Below are 19,967 nucleotides of genomic sequence, written 5' to 3' on the forward strand. Positions count from 1 at the left end.
TTTTAAAATTCTTTGATGGATGATTAAATTTGCTGTGATCTGTTGCTGAAGGAAAACGCATAATAATGTCTGCTCTCTGAGTCAGAAATAATGTGGAATTGATAAATCACAGCAGTGCAGCATAATCTGCAGTAGATTTCCCAAGGGGAGCCATAATAAATTACTAAACACCCCCTACTCAAAACGCACGCACAAGTAATGTTAAAGCAAAAGCGAAATGCCATGTGCCACACTTTCCAAGGTAAACACTCAAAGGCTGCTATATACATAAAGAGATTTTTCAAGAGGAAACCAAGCCCCTTATTGCAGAAGTACTGTGGCTTAGATGCAATGAATTAACTCTGTGTTGGATGTGGATTCTACCTTTGAAATTTAAGGTTGTCTTACGAGCTATAAAAATGATGCACAATCTGAACATTTTGCTCAAAATTTAAGTAAAAGCAAATCTTGAACAGCAGCAGTGAGATGCAGATCCTTTGCGCAGCGTGCACTGCTGAAACAGATTGCCATGTCTTGCCTTTTCTTCCCAGCAAACCGTCAGACCTCTGTTCCTACCAATGCAATGGGGACAAAAGTCACCCTTAAACACATTCTAGGGTTATACTCTGGGCATATATTCCTCATGGCTTTGCCATTCAATACCAGCCCAGGACATTTTTCTGCCTAAAGTCAAATCCAAATGGTGCCTTCGCTGATTAGGGTTTTGAAAAGTATTGCTGTACCATTCAGATGCTATTTTCTCCCTTCACTTATCTCCCCATCCGCTCATGTTTGTGGTGCTATCTGAAACAAGTTGCTTCACCCTGTTCTATGTGGGGATAAACTTAGCAGCTGAGTATACGGGTTGAGGTTCAGTACACAAAGTGTACTGAAGAAATACCGTATTTTTTGCTCTATAAGACTCACTTTTTCCCTCCTAAGAAGTAAGGGGAAGTGTGTGTGCCTCTTATGGAGCGAATGCAGGCTGCGCAGCTATCCCAGAAGCCAGAATAGCAAGAGGGATTGCTGCTTTCACTGCGCAGCGATCCCTCTTGCTGTTCTGGCTTCTGAGATTCAGAATATTTTTTCCTTGTTTTCCTCCTCCAAAAACTAGGTGCGTCTTGTGGTCTGATGCGTCTTATAGAGCGAAAAATACGGTAGATCTATAGGGTGGGTAGTAATATTAAAAGAGCCATAGGCTGGGGCACAGCATTTGGATAAATAGCAACCACAGTGACTCTTGCTGATGACTCTTCCATGAAGCTTGGCTCCCACTCAAAAGTGGCACTTTCACCTGCCCACTGCTAAAATGCCATCTAAAGGGCTGGCAGGGATGGCGGTAAAAGGTGGTGGCATCGCTACTGTGATGGCAATAGAAGGGAAAATACTTTTCTGTCATGGCCATGGTCCTGTGTGCTGTGGGGGCTTTTGGCAGTAGCGTACTGAGGGTTCCATAAGGTCTGGGATCACACATGCTTAGCAATGCACTACCAGGCATGAATTTTCCCAGTAGTGATGTATGGAAGTGAGAGCTGGACCATAAAGAAGGCTAATCGCCGAAGAATTGATGCTTCTGAATTATGGTGCTGGAGGAGACTCTTGAGAGTCCCATGGACTGCAAGAAGATCAAATGTGTCCATTCTTAAGGAAATCAGGCCTGAATGCTCACTGGAAGGACAGATCCTGAAGCTGAGACTCCAATACTTTGGCCACCTCGTGAGAAGAGAAGACTCCCCGGAAAAGACCCTGATGTTGGGAAAGATTGAGGGCACAAGGAGAAGGGGAGGGCAGAGGATGAGATGGTTGGATAGTGTTCTCGAAGCTACAAACATGAGTCTGACCAAACTGTGGGAGGCAGTGGAAGACAGGAGTGCCTGGAGTGCTCTGGTCCAGGGGGTCACGAAGAGTCGGACACGACTAAATGACTAAACAACAACAACAACAACAACAACCAGGCATGAATATTTCCCTCAATTAAAAAATTAAGTTTTAATTAGCAGTTAACCTAGCTCCAAAGATGCATTCCCATCATTTTTCTTTTGCGGGAATGCTTAGTGAGGTGGGCCTGCACAATTTGTGACTCTGACTCAGCAAGGCAAGGACAGCCTACTAGGAAGAGCCATGAATTGTGACTTGCTCCCATCTGGTGGGACGAACTGGCTATGTTGGCTGCAGGTTATACAGGTCTAGAGGAAGAGGCCATGATTAGGAAAAGAACTACCAACAGTGGAAGATTGGCAGATGAAGATGATGGACTTTTCGGAGCTAGCTGACCTGACTGGAAGAATCCGCGACCAGAAAGGAGTTTCAAGAGGACTGGAGGAAATTCAAGGACTATTTGAGCAAATATTGTAATATAAAAAATTAGAAATAACTTGAAAGAAACAAATAGGCCTAGGACAAATTAAGTTATAATTAAATAAATGGGATTCAGAATGTCGAGAAAAGTGAATAAGATGACTATAATTGGAAATTGTTTTAGTTTAATAATGATATTGGAAAGCTGTTACTCGGTGGCGTAGCGTGGGGGGTGCAGGAGGGGCCGGTCGCACCGGGCACAACGTCTGGGAGTTAGGGTTAGGGGGTGCAAATCCACGGGTTAGGGGTGCAAATTACTTGCCTTGCCCCGGGTGCTGACAACCCACGCTATGCCACTGCTGTTACTTTTAAATCACAAGGAAACTCAGAAGGGAGGGATTTGAGGAAGTCAATTAAGATGTTTAAAAAGTTGGAATTGTGAAGAATTAAGTTTGTTATTATTGTCTATTTGTTTGTTGTTCCCCCCTTCCCCCTTTCTTTCTTTCTTTTTTTTTTGCTTTGTGGTTTGTGTTATTATGGTGGAAAATTTAATAAAAAATTATTTTTTAAAAAAATGATTAGGAAAAGTGAGCAAACAGGATCTCCTCCCAACCTCTGCAGCAAGATCATGTTTGTAGAGTGATTAAGGTACTGCCACTGGGTTAGGTACTGAGTTCAGATTTTAATTTCAAATTACAACTGAGAAGTCAAAGGCACAGGGAAATAAATTAATCAGCAGGACTACATCTTCTTAGTTTTCTTTTCAAGAAGTCCTTAAAAGTGAAAGCGCTATATGCACTGAACTTCCATAGGTGCTGAAGGCAAAGGTGGAATGGTCTCTTTTAATGGAAAACATTCCCCACACTGTGCTCTTCACTATGCATTGAATTGTTAGCTTCAGCAGTTCCTCATATTGTCACAGCTGCAATGTAAATGGTGGTGCAAGGGATGTTCTGTTGTTTGTGATGTGTCAGTTACCTCATATGTACAGTTCAAAAAGGTGCCTGTTTTGGAAATTATGGGGCAGCTTGGAAAACTTTGGCTAGGGTGGTTGTGAAAATGGTGCCACAAGTAAAGAAGTTAAACATGTCCCACTTAATTAGTTCAATTATTTGTAGATCTAAAAATATACTTCAGGAAAGAAACCAGAATCTGTGATAACACCTTCTTATTTCTCTCCTGTACTTCACCATTTTTTTTTTTAATTGCTAATGATGTTAAAAATAAACTTTCAAACTCTTACAAACATGTACAATATGCTCCAACATCTTTGTATGACTACAGAGGCAAAAGGGCTGTGATTAATTAATGTTGCACAAACAAGGATACATTGCACTTCCAATTAAGCTTTTGAAAATAAACTGACTAGCAACTGCCACTAGTTTATTTTTAATGCCACAACTGTTTTCCTCTTTACAGTATTAAAAAGCAAATGAAGTAAGAAAATAATTTATATGCCATTTTTTACCCAACTGTTGGAACAATCATTTTTACTGGCTGTCATCTGTGCCAGTGCACAGGAATTCCATACTCTAACACAGTTATCCATTGTGGTGCCCCTCAGATGCTGCTGGACTACAACTCCCATCATTCCTGACCAATGGCCATGTTGGCTGGAGCTGATGGGTGCTGGAGGGTACTACTCTAAACCATGATGATTTATCTTATTTCAGCGGTGTTCCTATTTAAACCGGTTTATGTTAAATAGTAGAAAGGTACCTGTCCTAAGAAAATGTTCAGAATAAATGCATGAAGTTGGCTCCCTAAGTAGAAGTAGTTACATTCTGCTGCTCTTGAATCCTGTTCCAGGGCAGCTCCAGGGGGAATGAGAATGGCAGTTTCTGTGTTCCCATTAATACCTGTGCAATCCTCCAATTATGTCATCAGCCAAAGCTGACAGAAGGCATTCCACACCACCGAGGCCACTTGAGCATCAAGTAAGAGCAATGGATCCAGGAATACTATCAAACTATGTACCCACTCCTTCAGAGGGAGAACAAGCAACTTTCCATCTATTTGGTCTAGGAAGCCACCCACTAACAGTTCCCTCAGTCTTATCTGCATTGAGCTTCAGTTTGTTGGCTCTTATCCAGTTCATTACTGAGGCAAGATGATGGTTTAGCACTTCCACTGCCTCACCTGCATGCTGCTCACAACATACTCCAAAACTCCAGATGACCCCACTCAGTGGTTTCATGTAAATGTTAACCATCATAGGGAATGTGTTTAAACTGCTGCCATACAAATACTTTTAGTCAAGGCAAAATTTGTTTTGGTTTAACATGGAGTCCTTGTTATTCACCCCATGCCTAATTGCCTTACCACACTACTGTTACAGAGAGTTGGCTGGTTCAGTATGTAAATTCCAAAGGTTAAACGGCTGTTTAGTGGAGGCAACCAGTGAATAAAAATATCTACTTGGTGGCAATGGTGGAGACCAAAGAAGGAGAGGTGGGTGAGCTCGTTTGCTTTCTTCCCCTCCCTCTCACAGTTCAGGCTAAGATCTGTGCTGTCACACTCACTTATTCCCCTGATTTGATAAACTGAATCTTTGCTCCCTATCCAGGTCAGATCTTGGCTTTACAAGAGCAAAAGGCCCCAGAGATGTGCCTAAAGTTTCATGGTGACAGCTATTCTATTCTGGAAACTTACTAAGTTTGCCTTGGGTTCTGCTTCACTGATGAAAAATTGCCATTCAGCCAATCTAGTTGGTTCTTACTCTGTTCAAGTAACACAACTTAAACGCACTGTTAAATAACACCAGACAACAACCAGGAAATACATCCATTTCTATTACACTGATTATTCAGGCAAGTACAAAATTAAATGATGGCCACTTAGGGAGCTCCTCAAAAGAGGCTGCATATGTAGTAGATTCTTAGCTGAACTACATGAGTTTTATACTTCCAGGTGTTTGAATGCCTTTGGGACAACAAGCAGAGGCACTTAATTAGACTCTGTTGGTAGGTGCCTGAGGGACTAGCCGTTGACAATGCCGTGTTTATGAAAGGCAGATATACTACCAGCAGTTCACAGTATCAAATGGTGTTTTACTCAGATAAGCAGGATGTCATCTGTGAAAAGAGCAATTTTATGTTTGTTACCATGGGCTGTGGTGGTCTGAACCTCTGGAGAATCACCCAGGACCCACTGCAAGTGATTCAATGGACTGAACAAGGAAAAGAGCTGCCTTTGTACTTCTCTTCAAGAGAAACAAGTCTTCAGACAGAAATCAGACAAATAAGAGCATGCCTATTCAAAATTACAGACATTCTACTACATATTGTTTGAATAGTGAGATAAAAATAGAATATGGTACAACCCCACTCTATCTAATGTCATCAGTGCATGTATGTTAGTTGGCTGCTTCTGCTTATTTGGTTAGTTCAGTAACTAGTTTTAATTACGATAATGGCTTCTGTTACTAATGCCAGGTAGTTGGTGTGAATGGATGAGCTTTCAGGGAATTAAAGCTGTAATTTCCTATTCTTATTTACTCTCATTTACTTGGATACTTAAGGAACGAAACAGGAAATGTGCAGAGCAGCTGTTAGCTAGGTTGAAGCAACCATCTCAGCGCTATAGCTCAAACTGATGGGACTTTTAGTCCTTGGACAAGTCCCATCATGCTATTAAATTATGTGCTGCAGCACTAAGTCTTTATGGGGCATTTTAGTCATTTTATAGAGACCTTAAAGCATGTTTGTTTCATGCTCTCCTAGCACATTAACAATTAATTCCATGTATTGTTTCCAAATAGGTACCAATCCTCAAAACTCTAGGGTTGTGTTTGGAATTTTGTTTTCAACTGAGACAGTATATGAATTCATTGATAAACAATTATTATCATCCAAGTGCTTTGTATATCTTATACATTTGTAAAAAACAACAACAAAGGCAATAAAAATCAGATTTGTCAAAATGCCCAAGTTTTAATGCCATCTGTAGAAATACTAGGTCAGCTTTTCAACAACAAAAACGCCTTTTTACGCCTTTGATTTCACCTTCTCCTCCCATGTCACAAAGGGCTAAATGTTAAATGTTTTGTAAAATGGATAAATGGTTAAATTAAAAAGCAGGCTCTTCCTGCTAAATACCAATGTGAAAAATCTGAACCAAATTATAAATATTTGATGAGCCTTTTCCATGAGAATAGTGACTATTTAGAATGAAAACAGTCTGCAGACTGACCTATAATTGCTACAGATTCTAGCTCACTACCATTCAGGGCATGGCCCCATATTCTGCCTCTGGCATAGTGGGTGGTGTGAGTCCAGGCTGTTTAAACTGACCCAGACCAAATTGTCTTCCACATTGCACTGCTGACTCCCCACCCACCCACCCCCCCGTTAAAATTGTACTTGCTGTGGAATGAGGTTGTTCACTGATTAATGGAGCTGGGAGCTTTTTTCTCATACTCTCTCTGTCTGTCTCTCTCTCTCATCTATCTATCTATCTATATCTATCTATCTATCTATCTATCTATCTATCTATCTATCTATCTATCTATCTATCATCTATCTATCTATCATCTATCTATCTATCTATCTATCTATCTATCTATCTATCATCTATCTATCTATCTATCTATCTATCTATCTATCTATCATCTATCTATCATCATCTATCTATCTATATCTATCATCTATCATCTATCTATCTATCATCTATCTATCTATCATCTATCTATCTATCTATCTATCATCTATCTATCTATCTATCTATCTATCATCTATCTATCTATCATCTATCTATCTATCTATCTATCTATCTATCTATCTATCATCTATCATTATATTACACAATATTACACAAATATTTTCATGTCATCCTCCAGAACTGACGGTATGAGCTCCCTGGTCTGAAATCTTCACTCAGTTGGCCTACAGCTGTAAGGTTTTCACCTTTCCCATAGTGAAGATATGAGTGTCGCATGATAATTATGTCCTGGATTGTCAGAACGTTTTTGTAGGGTAGAGCCTTGGAAAAGATCCATAGCTTGTGAGGAGATCCCCATGCTGTTGCAATGTAATGTTGCAAGTGAAGTTATTGTTTTAAAATCTGTTTATAATGCAGCATTTATTATAACAACAACAACAACAAATAATTCAATCATGGCACCTGCTTCTACCAAGTTTAGAAAACTTGGTATCCTAAACTGGAATGCAGATTTCTTAAGGCTTCACTGCTTGACTTTTTTTTCCTAAATGTTCAAAGTGGCATAGACACGCTAGAGCAAAAGTATACATATACACTATGATCTTGCAGTAGCAAACAAACTACACATATCCTGCTGCTCACTACTTAGTTGCCGCCGGGAGAGCTAGTCAGATGAAGGAACTACAGCTCCTTTAAGCCAGTTAGCAAGGGGGGTGGGAAGGTAAAGGGCCCCTGGACGGTTAAGTCCAGTAGAAGGTGACTATGGGGTTGCAGTGCTCATCTCACTTTCAGACTGAGGGAGCCAGCGTTTGTCCACAGACAGCTTGTGGTCACGTGGCCAGCATGACTATAGCTCTTCTACTTGCACTGGTGTGCTTTCGAACTGCTAGGTTGGCAAGAGCTGGGACAGAGCAAAGGGAGCTCACCCCCGGTGGTGCTGCCAGGCCTACTTAGGAGCCTGCCTGCTGAAGTCCAGGTTTGAGACCTCTGGTGCCTTTCATTGCCATAGCATGCTTCGGTTCCTAAGTCTGAGTTATGTGCCATTATGGGAGGTCACTGGGCTACACCATCTCACATACCTACTCATTTTGTCTTGTACCTTCCATTACTTGTTGGCACTCCTCATCCTTTTATTCACCTGCGACTTTGACCCAAGGATTTTTGCATGCTTTACAGCCTTATCAACAGTCTACCTCTTCTTCCACAGCAGTCGGTACGCCACCATAATCTCATTCTGCCGAGACCTAGACAATGAGCCACTGTCAGTAAGTGGCATGCCAGGCAAATCTTGTGGCTGTTCAAGCGCTCGGCAAAAATGTCAAAGTGATGTTGACAAAAGACTAAATTTATCCCTTGGTCTCCAGATGCTGGGCTGATTTTCATTCTTGATTCTGCACCCCACATTGTTGCTCTACCACACAAGTAGCTGTAGATTAGCCACAGCACTTGGAGGACCATTTTCTGTTATGGAATTTGGCATGAATGAATGTCTTTGTGTGGGAGTCTGTGGAAAAAGCTTAGTCATAGGGAAGAAATATTTGTTCAGGAAGGAAACACATCTCCCTTTCGAGCCCTCATTTAAGAAGATTACAAGATGAGCCAACTCTAAAATGAATATCAACATTCACCCGCAGGCCATACCCTGGGCTTTATATCATGAGGGAATGAAGTGGCTGAATTTAGTCTGGTGAGAAAATAATTAAAAGAACAAGTGCTTAGCTGCTTTAAAATAAAATTCTAGAAGTTTCATACCTAGTATAAACAATTGCTATAATTAAGCTGAAACAATGCAAATCTATAGAGGTGTGCAGCCCTTGAAGAGGTTACATAATCCCGCCTCTACATTTTAATTCAGTAAATGCATTAAGCCTGTTGAGAACCTGCAGCCTCCACAATGACGACAGCCACCTTCCCATCAGCCTCAATGGCTTACAAAGAGTAGAAGACTCAGTTAAACCAATTATTAATTGTTCTTGTTCAAACCAATCAATGTATTGAACCAGCCAACAGACCTCGTAACAAAACTTATACTTTCCATTGAAAATGAGATCCAAGATCAAATAACTCATATCGACAGATAGAGAAATGTAGTTACATTTAGTTGAATTAGCTTTTTGCTAATGTTTTCATTGGTCTGGTTTGGATGTAATGCTAAGCCATAGTTTAGCATTAAAGGAATTAACCACAAGTGAGGGATCTTTAGAGCCATTACAGCCTGACACATTATGGGCAGATTCACAAATTAATGAGTCCTGCTTACTTTTTAATAAGATAAAGAGATTAGAAATGCACAGAGGAGTGTAAAATTGACAGATACTCTAGTTAAAGCTACAAAAAATAATTTCTGTAATAGTTAGCTGGTGATTCATGATCTTAATTGTTGTTGTGGGGTATGTGTGTGTATCTTAAAAAGTAGAGACATCACCTTGCCAACAAAGGTCCGTATAGTAAAAGCTATGGTTTTCCCAGTAGTGAGAGTCCCATGGACTGCAAGAAGAACAAACCGATCCATTCTTAAGGAAATCAGCCCTGAGTGCTCACTGGAAGGACAGATTGTGAAGCTGAGGCTCCAATACTTTGGCCACCTCATGAGAAGAGAAGACTCCCTGGAAAAGACCCTGATGTTGGGAAAGATGGAGGGCACAAGGAGAAGGGGACGACAGAGGATGAGATGGTTGGATAGTGTCTTCGAAGCTACAGACATGGGTCTGGCCAAACTGTGGGAGGCAGTGGAAGATAGGAGTGCCTGGCGTGCTCTGGTCCATGGGGTCACGAAGAGTCGGACACGACTAAACGACTAAACAACAACAACAACAACATGTGTGTGTATGTAATTTGTTACATGGCATGGCATACATGGTTCTCCTACCCATTTTTATCTTCACAACAACTCTGATAAGAAGACTAGGTAAAGGTAAAGGGACCCCTGACCATTAGGTCCAGTCGTGGCCGACTCTGGGGTTGTGGCACTCATCTCACTTTATTGGCCGAGGGAGCCGGCGTACAGCTTCTGGGTCATGTGGCCAGCATGACTAAGCTGTTTCTGGTGAACCAGAGCAGCGCACAGAAACACCGTTTACCTTCCCGCCGGAGTGGTACCTATTGATCTACTTGTACTTTGATGTGCTTTCGAACTGCTAGGTTGGCAGGAGCAGGGACTGAGCAACAGGAGCTCACCCCGTTGTGGGGATTCGAACTGCTGACCTTCTGATCGGCAAGTCCTAGGCTCTGTGGTTTAACCCACAGCGCCACCCGCATCCCTAAAAGCCATGAACCCACAAAAATGCACATAAACACAAAATTTTGCAAAAGAATTTATATTATTGTATTGGGTAAATCTTTTTTTGTTTTTTGTTTGCATCCAGTTCATGGACCCCTTGAAGCCAATCATAGACCCCATAAGAGTTCATGGAATGCAGGTTAAGAACCCCAGCACTGGAGCATGTGGTGGGGTTGACCGAAGCTTTTATCAAGCTTCTGTAGACCACTTTTGTGGAGTCCCACCAGCGATTCTCAGGACCCTAGCATCTGCTCTGCTTTGGATATGGTCATATGAGTCAGTAAGAGATAAGCCACTTCTGATTTAGCATTCATATATCAAACATGCTTAGACAATATGTTTTATGTGTCTTTCAATTTACTGTCCAAGGCTGCAATCATACGCCCTTGGAATCGAGCACCATTGAACTCATTTATAAATGACTTGGTTGAAGAAATTGAGGAGATGCTCATCAAATTTGCAGGTGACACAAACTGGGAGTGGTAGCTAATGCTACAGAAGACAGAATCGGGATTCAGTATGATCTTAACTGATTGGAGAACTGGGCCCAAGCTAACAGAATGAATTTCAATACAGACAAATGTAAGGTTCTACATTTGGGTAGGAAGAACCAGCTGTACCAAATTAAGACAAGGGACACCTGGATTACATGTAAAAAAGATCTAGGGGTCTTAGTAGATCCCAAGCTTAACACGAGTCAATTGTATGATGCTGCAGCAAAAAAAGCTAATGCTATTTTAGGCTGTGTCAACAGAGGTCTATTGTCCTGATAAAGGGAAGTAATAGTACCACGCTATTCTGCCTTGGTCAGACCACACCTGGAGTCTGGGTGTCACAGTTTAAAAATGACATTGACAAGTTGGAACATGTACACAGGAGGGCTCCCTAGATGATCAGGGCTGTGGAAACAAAGCCTTATGAGGAATGGTTGAGGGAGCTGGGTATGCTTAGCCTGGAAAAGAGGAGACTGAGAGGACAGACGACAGCCTTTTTTCAAAAGGCTATCACCTGGAAGATGGAGCAAGCTTCTTTTCTCCTGCTCTGGAGGCTAGGACCTGAACCAATAGATTCACTATACAAGAAAGGAGATTCCAACTAAACATCAGGAAAGACTTTCTGACAGTAAGGGCTATTAGACAGTGGAATGGACTCCCTTGGGAGTTGGTGGGCTCTCCTTAATTGGAGCTTTTGAAGAAGAGGTTGGAGTAGATGACTCTCGAGGACACCTTTCAACTCTACAATTCTATGTTTCTATGAATGTGAGTGCTACCATATCTGTAAGGATGTACAAAATAGAAAATAGGCAATAGAAAAAGATTGTAGGATTGCTATTCCACAGCTGAACATTCCAATTCTTTGACTCATACAAAATGAAACACTTTTTTGGTTCCCAAGCTCACGTACAGCCCTACAAAACACAGCTTATGCAGAAAATACACTCTGCACACTTTGCTAACTCTCCAAAATTAAAATAGTTTTACATGTAAGTAATTCTTCCCTTAGAACCTTTCCCTCTTACTGTACCTACTGTCTACATATATACTCACTTCAGTCATTAAATCCATTATTATTGTGAGTCACCTTCTACAGATGGGCTATGAATGATCATATTTGGGGGAAGTTCAGGGACACAGCTATGGGGGGGACATTGGCTTTATGAGTGAGATGCAGAGACTATTTTGGCTAATGAACCATGCTAATATTTCATGGCAGCTGAGCTTTAAAACTCTCGTGTGTTCCTCCTCAGCCCTAAACTGTGCAATTAAATTTTTTTGCTGAAAAGATCCCTAAGGTACTGCCTTTAAATATCTTAATTAGGAGTACTCCCATTGCACATTATAGTAACTCAGAGCATTTAGTCTTGCTGAAATGTAGCAGCATATGAGGAGGGAAAAGTGAAATGGCTAGAAATGATTTGGCACTAGGGCAGTCAGCAAGAAAGAGCAAAATACCATTTCAGTTCTGAGTTAAGAAAAACCAGCACTAATTCACAGGAAACATGCACATCCAGCATCTTAGTGTGAATCTGCAAAGGCTGTTATATGTTGTAGATGTTATCAGCTGTACTCTTTAGGGATAATAATAGTTTCTTGCATCAGTAAGTTCACCCTAAACTCAACTGACAGGAATAATTGTTCACCAGCTCAATAAAATAGCAACAAACTATTAGCAGCTCAATATTTTGGATGCTTGTATTTAGCAGAGCCCAGGATCTATTGAACATGTGGTACTACTTGAAAATGCATTTAATGAAATTTTCTCAGGGAAATTATCCTTTCATATGCATGATCTAAGGAGCTTTGGGATTTAGCATGAAATCTGGGCCATTTTTGCTTAAATCCTTAGTCATTATCCTTTCCTCTAACTCAAATTACTTGATTCATGCCTGGTGTTTTGGCAATGGAGAGGATCTGGATGAAAGATGTGTATTAAGTTGTTGCATAGGGTGTTCAATGTGCAGTCTGTTGCTGGCACAATGTAAGATATATTACAGCTTTGCAACAAGCAGATAGAAAGTGTTAGAGCTCAACTGCACAACCGGCAGTCGCTTGAAGTACCTGTTGTTGGGATATATGATTTTACACTGTTGCTGGCAGTTTGACTATCTTAATGCTCCCACACATTGTTTTTTTAAAAAAACACACACACCTTGAACATATTGAAAGGTTCTAACTTCCTTCCCCTAACTCTTTTCACATCTTCATCTCTTTGAACCATGTCCCTTTCTTTGATCCTCCCTGATCATTTCAGTGATCATTTCTCACTCCCACCCTGGGCAAAGTGAGTATTTTTTTTCTTTACCCTCAGCTACCCTGCATATGAGAGTTTGGTACTTGTATGGGTGGGGGAGAAATTCTGTTTGCTTCACATTTTAACACGAACCTACCTAACGTTTATTTCCCAAAACCACAACACAAACTTAAATGTAACTATCCTTCAAAATTCGTACTTCTCTGGATGTTGTGATGCAATTCTTCAACCAAGGAAATTGGCATATTAGGGGGAAGTGTGCATAAGAATGAAAGGAACATACAAATTGCCTTCTTTTAGGCCAATGTGTGTATTCAGAAGAAATATGCACTAAAATGCTGATCAATTTTCATGAGGATTTTAAAAAAACCAAAAACTGAACTTATTGGAAACCCGAATAAGTAAAAGAAAGAAAATTGATACAGTACTTCCATCCATTCCTACCTGCAATAATATATTGCAATGTTGGTGTTGGTGTTTAGTGTTTGACTAGGACTAACGGCGTTTCCGTGTGCGGCTCTGGCTCGCCAGAGCAGCGATGTCACGCTGGCCACGTGACCCGGAAGTGTCTCCGGACAGCGCTGGCCCCTGGCCTCTTAAGTGAGATGGGTGCACAACCCCAGAGTCTGTCAAGACTGGCCCGTACGGGCAGGGGTACCTTTACCTTTACCTTTAACAAATCCCTACTTAGCCATGAGCTCAGTGGGTGACTTTGAGTCAATCTCTCTGTCTTGTTGTAATATGCAGTTATTGGCACACATGTTTTACAGCCTGCATTTTTGCTAACCAAAGATTACATGATCTTTTTTGTAAGGAAACCAAGTTCTTTCTTTTTAAGTCATTTGGAGCATAATTTTTCTTTTCTCTTTTTACTGCCAATAGATGGAAACTTGCTTTTGAAACTCTTGTGAGTAAAATATTCATTTGTTTGCATTGTTGAGTGTCTGTGATTTATTCTAGCCTAAGTATTTTCATGGGCAACATTTGTTTAAAAGTGGATGAGGGCAGACCTAAATCTAACTAAGTTTTAATGTGCTTGGAGCAATCACAATTATTACTTTTTTAATTAGGCACAACTGATTCCAGTGCTGAATGCTTTGGTGGAATGAATTTCTCACATTATTACTTAGCTCATATACAAGCCCACTTTCTATTATATCCTACACTCTATGGCTGGTGCACACTGGACAGATGGAAAGCAGACTTTCCTTTCTTTTCTCAGGCACATGAGTATCACAATGAACAAGATCAGCGTTGAGCAGAAAGCAACGTATTGTGACTGAGAGATGCCAATATCACAACTGACCCCCTTAGCTGCCTTACTAATTACAAGTGGTATTCCAAGTGATATTAAAGTAATATTTAAATGTCTGATAAATAAGTCAATGTAAACGTATTACACATTTTTGGAACCTTCTGGCATCTAGATTTAATTCAAAGTAGAGGAGAAGCACCCCAGTGTCAATCGAATTGATAGTTTTCATTTCCAGCAAGTATCTCCACAGTTTAATCACAACTCTACTGAGGTATACCCTGCTAGAAGAATTACTTGTTAAAATGAGAATTTAATTTAGAAATACATTTCTAGAATTCCACAGAGGAAACAGTCAACATTGCTTCTTTGGTCTTATTGAGTTATCTATACACTAAAACGTTTTCCTCCAGCACACATTTAATTGAATCATGTCTTCAAAAAATTAATACTTTTCTATGCCTGTCAAAAACCACAAGTCACCACTTGCCCTCTTTGCTTAATACATCATACAAATGTGCAGTAATTCTCAGCAGGGTTTAACACATCATACAAATGTTCAATAATTCTCAGCAGGGTTTAACTAGTTGCCCACACAGTTTTGATGATAGGAGGACTTCAGCCTGACCATAGCTGTATTGCGACATGATAGGATTAAAATGTGTATTGGCTAAATATATATGAATGATGTAATTCTGCATTCATTAAACACCTCTGGATAAATACAAAATAATGAGCTAAAATAAAAGGTATGTTTAAAACGGTGACTGTTTACAGTGGTTCTCAACCTTGGGTCCCCAGATGTTTTTGGCCTACAACTCCCATCATCCCTGATGACTGGTCCTGTCATCAGGGATGATGGGAGTTGTAGGCCAAAAACATCTGGGGACCCAAGGTTTAGAGCAAGGAAAGCAGATATTCACGCTCTCAAAGTTTCAGACATATCTCCTTTTCCAGCACACACTGAACTAATTACTACATGGAAATTTACTGATAACTTTTCATGATATACTTTTTTTAAAAAAACAAACAAACTAAAAACTTGAGATGTATTTTTCATTTCTAAAATGTATATTTTTAAAATTGAAGACACTATATATGAACTTACCAATAGAAAACTGGAGTACAGAAGCTGTGGTTGTATTAAGGCCATTTGTAGTCTATGGAGAAGGGAAAAGAAGAAATGTTGCATTGAATCAGCAAACTAATTAGTTTATTGTAGTTTTCTTGGAAATACAAATGAGAATCTTTGAACCCTGTAAGTTTAATGCCTTGGACTCTGTTCCAGTTACTTTCAACAGCGGCAAGCTCAGAAATGAAGGATATTTTATTTTCTGCTTTTCCAACTATTGCTATCTTACCATATGCAAGTTATAAAATCTTTGCTTTTGTCGTAATTATGAAATGAACATGCGATTTTTAAATAGATTTTGCACCCTTATCATCTTACCTACAAATTAAGCATTCTAAATAGTAAACAAATAACTTCTTGTTTTTGTGAGTGGTTATTTTTGAGCATGAATATAGTTTAAAGCAGTGTTTTATTTTAGGCAATCCAAATAATGATGTGCAACCTTTATTATTATTACTTTTTTAAAGTTATTTTTAACAGGACTCATGGTCTCAAGTTATGCATTGCACCTATTAATATGGAACATGCATTATTTATCAAGAGTCATGTGCAATTGTGCCAGAAAGAATTAACTGGCTGGGGGTTTTATCCAGGCTTTTAAATATATATATATAATATTTTAAATTCTGCATAGTTAATGGAGTTAGCAACTTCAAATGAGAAAGTTTCACAGTTCGTATCTCCATTTTTGAATGCCCACACGATGAAAGCAGCAGCCATGCTGGTGCTCGTTTATCCTCTAATATATCCTTCCTCTTTAGAGCATTATATTCTGCCATTGGATGGCTCATCCTGTGATGCTGCGAGCACAGCGCTTGCTGTGCAGCCAGCACCTTAGATGATTAATTCCACTTTGCAAGTCTGTCTTGGCTTGAATGCTGAAACAAAGCAACGAATACACCAATGCTGCTTAAGACTGAAACCTTAAGGTTGCATTTCTGGGAATAAGACTTATTGAATTCAACAAGACTTACTTCTGAGTAGAAATGGTTAGGATTGTGATTTAAGGAAATAATATATAAAGGTATAAATCTGAAAGGGTATATTGGAATGCAATGCATTGGGGAGAAGTACAAGTAAGCAATGGGGGCTAAGGAAAAGAGCCAGAATGCGCCCCCCCCAACTGTAACGTTGACAGTGACATGTAAAGAAAACTGACAGTTTCTGAATTGAAAACTTGAAATTCCACAAATCAGTCAATTTCGCAAACAGGCACTTACCAATTCTCTTGGCCCGTATGGCTCACAGAAAGTGACAGCACTGCCATGCATAATTACACCACATTGGTCTCCAACCTCACAATTACTACATTCAAACCTGCAGGAAAACAGAACACAGTCGAGTTGAAAATGCTGAAAAGCAAATTAGAGGCTTGAAAATTCTGACTTTGGGAAGGAAAGGTCTGTTTAGGAGTCCCCAAACTCAAGTTAATGAACAAATTACCATCCAAAGCAGAATTGTTATTTGGCTTGCCTATAAGACGCTCCATTTAACACTTTCCCCACCAACAAAACATCCTCATGTTAATTCAAAATATTTAAATCAAGTGAATGGGTTTTTCCCCTCAACTACAGCCATGTTTTAGTTTTCAAATGTAACAAATATAATATTGCAAGTACTACTGTGTGGTATTACAGTAAGGATAATTTTGAAACAGATTTTATTTCTAAGCACAGTATATGTAAGTAGGAGAAAAACAGCTAATTGGCATCATCATGGGCTGATGGCAAGAGGACCAAAGTGTCCCATTATTAACCCAGTATCACTTATTTAGTCCAATAACAGTCGACTATTTAAATGATTCTAATAGTATTTTTATTCAAACAAAATGACTAATTCTGCTACTTATTTTGCACCCAAGGTGTGATGGGCAGCGTTGAACACCTATATAGCATGGACCTGTTTAGAAACCCCTACGCAGTAAGAGCTGCTTTGCACTTGCAGATTAGCAATGGCACAGTATGCATTTGCAGCATTCCCTGTAATGCAGAAGGGAGGTATATGTATTGTTACCACCCCACCCCAATCTCTGAGTTGTGAGAGACTCCTGGGGTCCCGGTTTTACCAAGGGTTCCCTTTCCTTGGGGTGATGGTAAGCAGAGATTGTGATGGCTTTAGGATTTATATGCACGCACGCACGCGCGCGCGCGCACACACACACATATACACAGCCTGAACATAAGATGGAGGCTATCACAGCATTAACACTCCCTTGCTTCCCCTTTAGTTTCCCAGGAGAGTTCCCTGTGTCTTCAGCCTCCACCTTTCAGCTTCCAAATCTCACACATCTAACTCTACATACTGTTCTCCTACATAGCAGCTAAGTGAGGGTTGAGGGAAAGGCCCATCCATATGTTCTATGGCACAGAGCAACTTAAGCTAAATTGTGGCACTTAACTAGCCAGCCAAAGCCATTATATTGACAAAGGAACTGGTTTGGCTGCTTTTCCCTTCTACATTCTGCTTTCATAGATACAGGATTGTGGTTTCTGGACGGGGACGCAGACTGACCCCCCACTCCAAAAGGAATATCAACAATCAGTTCCCCTTGTACAGCATCTCTGTGTGTACACGTACACATTGCGGGGAGCTGTGCTTGAGTCCCACCACCTGTTACATGCCCATCATAAACTAAATGTATAACATCTGCCTTATTATGGGACATCCCTTGGGCACATGTGGTGTCCTAAGGCAGGTTATGTGCCCTCATGCCCCAGCTTCTCTTTCAGTCTTCCCTTCCAGCTTCTCCCCTCATGTTTGTATTCCGTACATTCTGATTTGTGAGTTTGGTAATTAAAGTCAAGTCTTGAATTGATCAACGTGATCCCAGCACAAATATACCCGGTTATGTGTACTTCTTGTTTACATAAGTAATGGGCATGCAAGCCTTTTCCATCTGTACCAAAGCAGCAAAGCATTACAAATCTTGTTGGGTACTTGGCAGCCTTTCCTTTTGGCTAATGAATCTTGCCTAAGGATAAACAGAAAACACACCTTTGGCTCAACAGTAATACATGCAGCAATGTGCTTAGGTTTCTGCACAGACCGCTGTTATAAGGCTGCTGTCACGTAGATTGATTTGAGAGTTTTTAGAAATATTTTTGTTTATTGTAGATCGTTTCCCCAAGACCTGTATGATAAAACTACTCTTCTGTACGACATATTTGTTCACTTTTTAGCCGGTGGATCCACCAGGGGAGTGGGTGCAATGAAAGGATTAACTTGATGACAATAATCCAAAACAGTGACAAGTGAGGGTGTAGCTAACTGATTGGCTTTTGTTTTCTGTCTTATTTACAAGAACGTCCTGCCAACGTTTTGTTATATATATATGTCTACTGAACTGAGAATTCAAATTGGAGGACATTCTTGACTTCCTAAAAAGTACCTAGCAAGAACATCTAATGCTAGACATTTTTTTTTAAATGCAACAATCCCTTGCTGAAGTATTTGTACAACAGTTGCTAGGCACCTGGAGTGCTACAAAAGACTTACTCAATTCATAAACAGGCATGATGCCATTGCAACAGATGGACTAAATAGAAGGCTAGGCTGCCAAAAGGCTGCCCATGAACATGAGATTGTAGATGTGCTGTTATTAAAATGACTGCCCGTTAAGGAAATGTGCTTTCCTTAACCCAAATGTTTTTTTGGGGGGGCGGGGGGCGGGCAGGATTTAAACGCTTGTTAAATCACAAGAAGTTAGCTCTGTATTCTATGAATTACTTGCTAGCGGTCCTTATTCTCCAAGATAACTTTTTGACAAGAATTGCTGGTTGTTAGGTCAGCAAAATGGTTAGGGCTGTCTATTTCCCAATCCCTATAGCCTGAGGAGTCCTAATGGGCAGAATACTTGATGACTGGGTCGTGTTTTTTCAGGTGTTTTCCCTTGAAAATGGTAAACTATTAATGTAGTATATTGTTTTGACTCCCTTTAAGTATAATGCCGTCTGTGGGGGAAGAGGGAACTCTTCATGCATGCAGTAGGGAAATCAGTGTTAGAAATTGGGATAGAAAAGCTAGGAGCCAAATGGCTACTGGGACCTGGGTTGTGGGCACCTAAACAGAATGTCTAGTCACCATCTGGGGGCGGGGTTAGCAAAACTTTTTATTTATTATTTTGATAAGCATGAACTAATACGCCATTCACATAAGTGACACACTGTTAATATAACATTTTTATCAGAAATTGTTAATACATGTTTAATTTGGTGTTTACAATAAAAATATTGGTACCATACTTCAGTTTTCAAAACACTCTTCTCTTTATTGTTAAACTCCTTCACATATTGTCTATCCTTAACACAGACTTCAAAGCACATACATTTGAGTAATCCTTGAGTGTCAGCCGGGCACAAAAAAATGGCACCCAGGCTTCTCGAGGCACTCACAAATGATGAAACTTTAGGCGCAAAATGCGCCGGGTGCCCTGCTAATTTCAAAACCTAAGGGAAATCACTGTGTTTGCAATCCCCTTCAAAGAACAGAACAGGAAAATGGGTAGGACTTCAGGAGTGTGCCCAGAGTCATTTACAACACAATCTCAGTACTGTGTCATTGTGAGGAATTAACAATTGGAATAGGCCTGCCCACTGAACATGCCCTGCTAGCCATAT

At 40.3% G+C, this 19,967-nt stretch overlaps 1 protein-coding gene across 3 annotated transcripts in view; it reads right to left on the reverse strand.

Annotated features, from left to right (window-relative positions):
- The window catches only part of RELN (reelin), a 300,039-nt gene that overhangs the window by 154,774 nt on the left and 125,298 nt on the right, over window positions 1–19,967 (reverse strand). For all 3 annotated transcript variants that reach the window (XM_081927578.1, XM_081927577.1, XM_081927579.1), the window contains 2 exons: window positions 16,572–16,668; window positions 15,328–15,379 (listed from right to left, as the gene is read on the reverse strand). In XM_081927578.1, coding sequence (XP_081783704.1) covers window positions 15,328–15,379; window positions 16,572–16,668 — 149 coding nt within the window. The remainder of the gene's footprint in view (window positions 1–15,327; window positions 15,380–16,571; window positions 16,669–19,967) is intronic.

Source organism: Podarcis melisellensis (genome assembly GCF_964234715.1).
Source record: "Podarcis melisellensis genome assembly, chromosome: 10".
Lineage (NCBI taxonomy): Eukaryota > Metazoa > Chordata > Lepidosauria > Squamata > Lacertidae > Podarcis > Podarcis melisellensis.